This window comes from Mesocricetus auratus, unplaced genomic scaffold (genome assembly GCF_017639785.1).
Source record: "Mesocricetus auratus isolate SY011 unplaced genomic scaffold, BCM_Maur_2.0 contig_11425_pilon_obj, whole genome shotgun sequence".
In the NCBI taxonomy this organism is placed as follows: Eukaryota; Metazoa; Chordata; class Mammalia; order Rodentia; family Cricetidae; genus Mesocricetus; species Mesocricetus auratus.
The window spans coordinates 1,483-3,589 of NW_024431737.1; the positions used below are offsets into that span (position 1 = coordinate 1,483).

Here is a 2,107-nt window from a genome sequence, read left to right on the forward strand (position 1 = left end):
CACAGAGATATAGCAACATCCTTTATTATTATTTTTTGTATATTGGGTCATATCTGGAGGCAGGAATGAAGAGTGGTCATAGATTGAAGACAGAATGCAGGAAATGTAGACTTCTTATCTCTTTCTATCTGTATAATATATGCTTATGAAAACAACTCATGATTCAGTAGAATTGGTAGCAGGAACTTATTTTTCTGTAACTTAATGAGTAGTTCAAAAATTCTAAAGCATGCCAATATTGGTGCGCATTACTTTTGAGATACAGGTTTACTATGATCGTTCTAATACATTTTTCCTAGGTATGAATAACTTCTCGAGAAAATGGCATGCCTTATTCATTTGCAGATGTTTCAATATTCATTGGAGAGACCAGAAGTTTTAGGAATAATGGACAAGAAGAATGTAATAAAAGTGTATGAAGAAATGAACTACTAGTGCAGTTTACATAATAAATGAGGCATCTTAAAAATATTAAATCACTAGTTCACAAGCTTCAAATATGTCAAATTTAGTGACATTATTTTTAGAAAATACATTTAATATATCATCTCAAAGAATTTATGAATACTACATAAAAATGCTTCTATAATTACCATACTCACCATACATTAAATGGTACTGTACCATTACTCATCAAAATTCAATTAATTCTCATCTCTTCTTTTGTGTAATATTTAGCATAAATATGGAACATTCAAACCAATCATGTATTTCTGAATTCTTTCTCATTGGACTGACTTATGCTCCAGACTTTGAGTCAATTATTTTCACCTTGTTCCTGTCTATGTATTTTGTTACTATCTTTGGAAACATTCTCATTATCCTGGCTGTAAGCTTTGACTCCCACCTCCATACTCCAATGTACTTCTTCATCGCCAGTCTGTCCTTTACTGACATCTGTATAAGCACAACAATAATTCCAAAGTTGCTAGTGAACATTCAAACACAGGATCAAAGCATCAGCTACACAGGTTGCCTGTCACAGGTTTGTTTTGTTTTGATTTTTGGTGGCTTAGAAAGCTGTCTCCTCGCTGTCATGGCCTATGACCGCTATGTGGCCATAGGTCATCCGCTGAGGTACACAGTTATCATGAAACCTTTCCTCTGTGTGTTACTAGTTTTTCTATCACTGTTGATCAGTACCATGAATGCACTACTGCATAGTCTGATGTTGCTAAATCTGACTTTCTGCACAGACCAGAATATCCTCCACTTCTTCTGTGAACTCGTTCAAGTCATTAAACTTGCCTGCTCTGATACTTTCATCAATACCCTTCTTATATATACAGTTACTAGTGTGTTCGCCGGTGTTCCTCTTTCTGGGATTATTTTCTCTTATATTGAAATTGTGTCCTCCATTCTTAAGATCTCATCGGTCCAGGGACAGAAGAAAGCATTTTCTACCTGTGGCTCTCATCTCACAGTAGTGTGCTTATTCTATGGAACAGCATTTGGAGTATATATGAATTCTGCTGTTTCTGAATCTTCTTTAAAGAATGTAATCTTTTCTATGATGTACATTGTGGTCCCTCAAATATTAAACCCTTTTATATACAGTTTGAGGAATAGAGAAGTCAAGCAAGCCATAAGGCACCTCATCTTTTCTGTAGTCTTATAATCTCCATGAGTTGAGTTTACAGAAACATGTAGAAATAGAAAACCTCTGGTGAGCTAGCATAACTAATTCCTTCATCATTAAGTGCTTCAAAAATGACTGATCATAAATTGTTTTAGCACATTTCTATGTGGTTATTAAGTATGGTAGTGGTTATTATCTTCAAGTATTGTGATGTTACACAAAATTTAATTCATTATTCATTTCATTTCTGTGACTTCTCTGAGGCAGAGACAAATAAAGTGTACTTTGTGGTTATTGCTGTTTGTTTTTTTTAAATATCACCAACCTGTTTCTGAAAATGAAAGGTATATAGCATATGAGCAAATAGAAAGCTTTGTTCACTATTGAGTTAGATTTAAACACTGGATAAAGACAGATCACATACTTAATTATATTCTGGCTGCAGCCTGCAGGAACATAAATTTCATACTTTTTAAATAATGACTGATAATTTGCCAGAAAAACTGCATTTATAGATCTCTGAGAGCA

At 33.9% G+C, this 2,107-nt stretch overlaps 1 protein-coding gene across 1 annotated transcript; it reads left to right on the forward strand.

Annotated features, from left to right (window-relative positions):
- Positions 1–673: 673 nt before the first annotated feature.
- Positions 674–1,842, forward strand: LOC106022761 (olfactory receptor 7G1-like). The gene has a single exon (XM_013126638.2). The coding sequence runs from the start codon at positions 686–688 to the stop codon at positions 1,616–1,618; it is 933 nt and encodes a 310-aa protein (XP_012982092.2). The 5' UTR covers positions 674–685; the 3' UTR covers positions 1,619–1,842.
- The last annotated feature ends 265 nt before the right edge of the window (positions 1,843–2,107 follow it).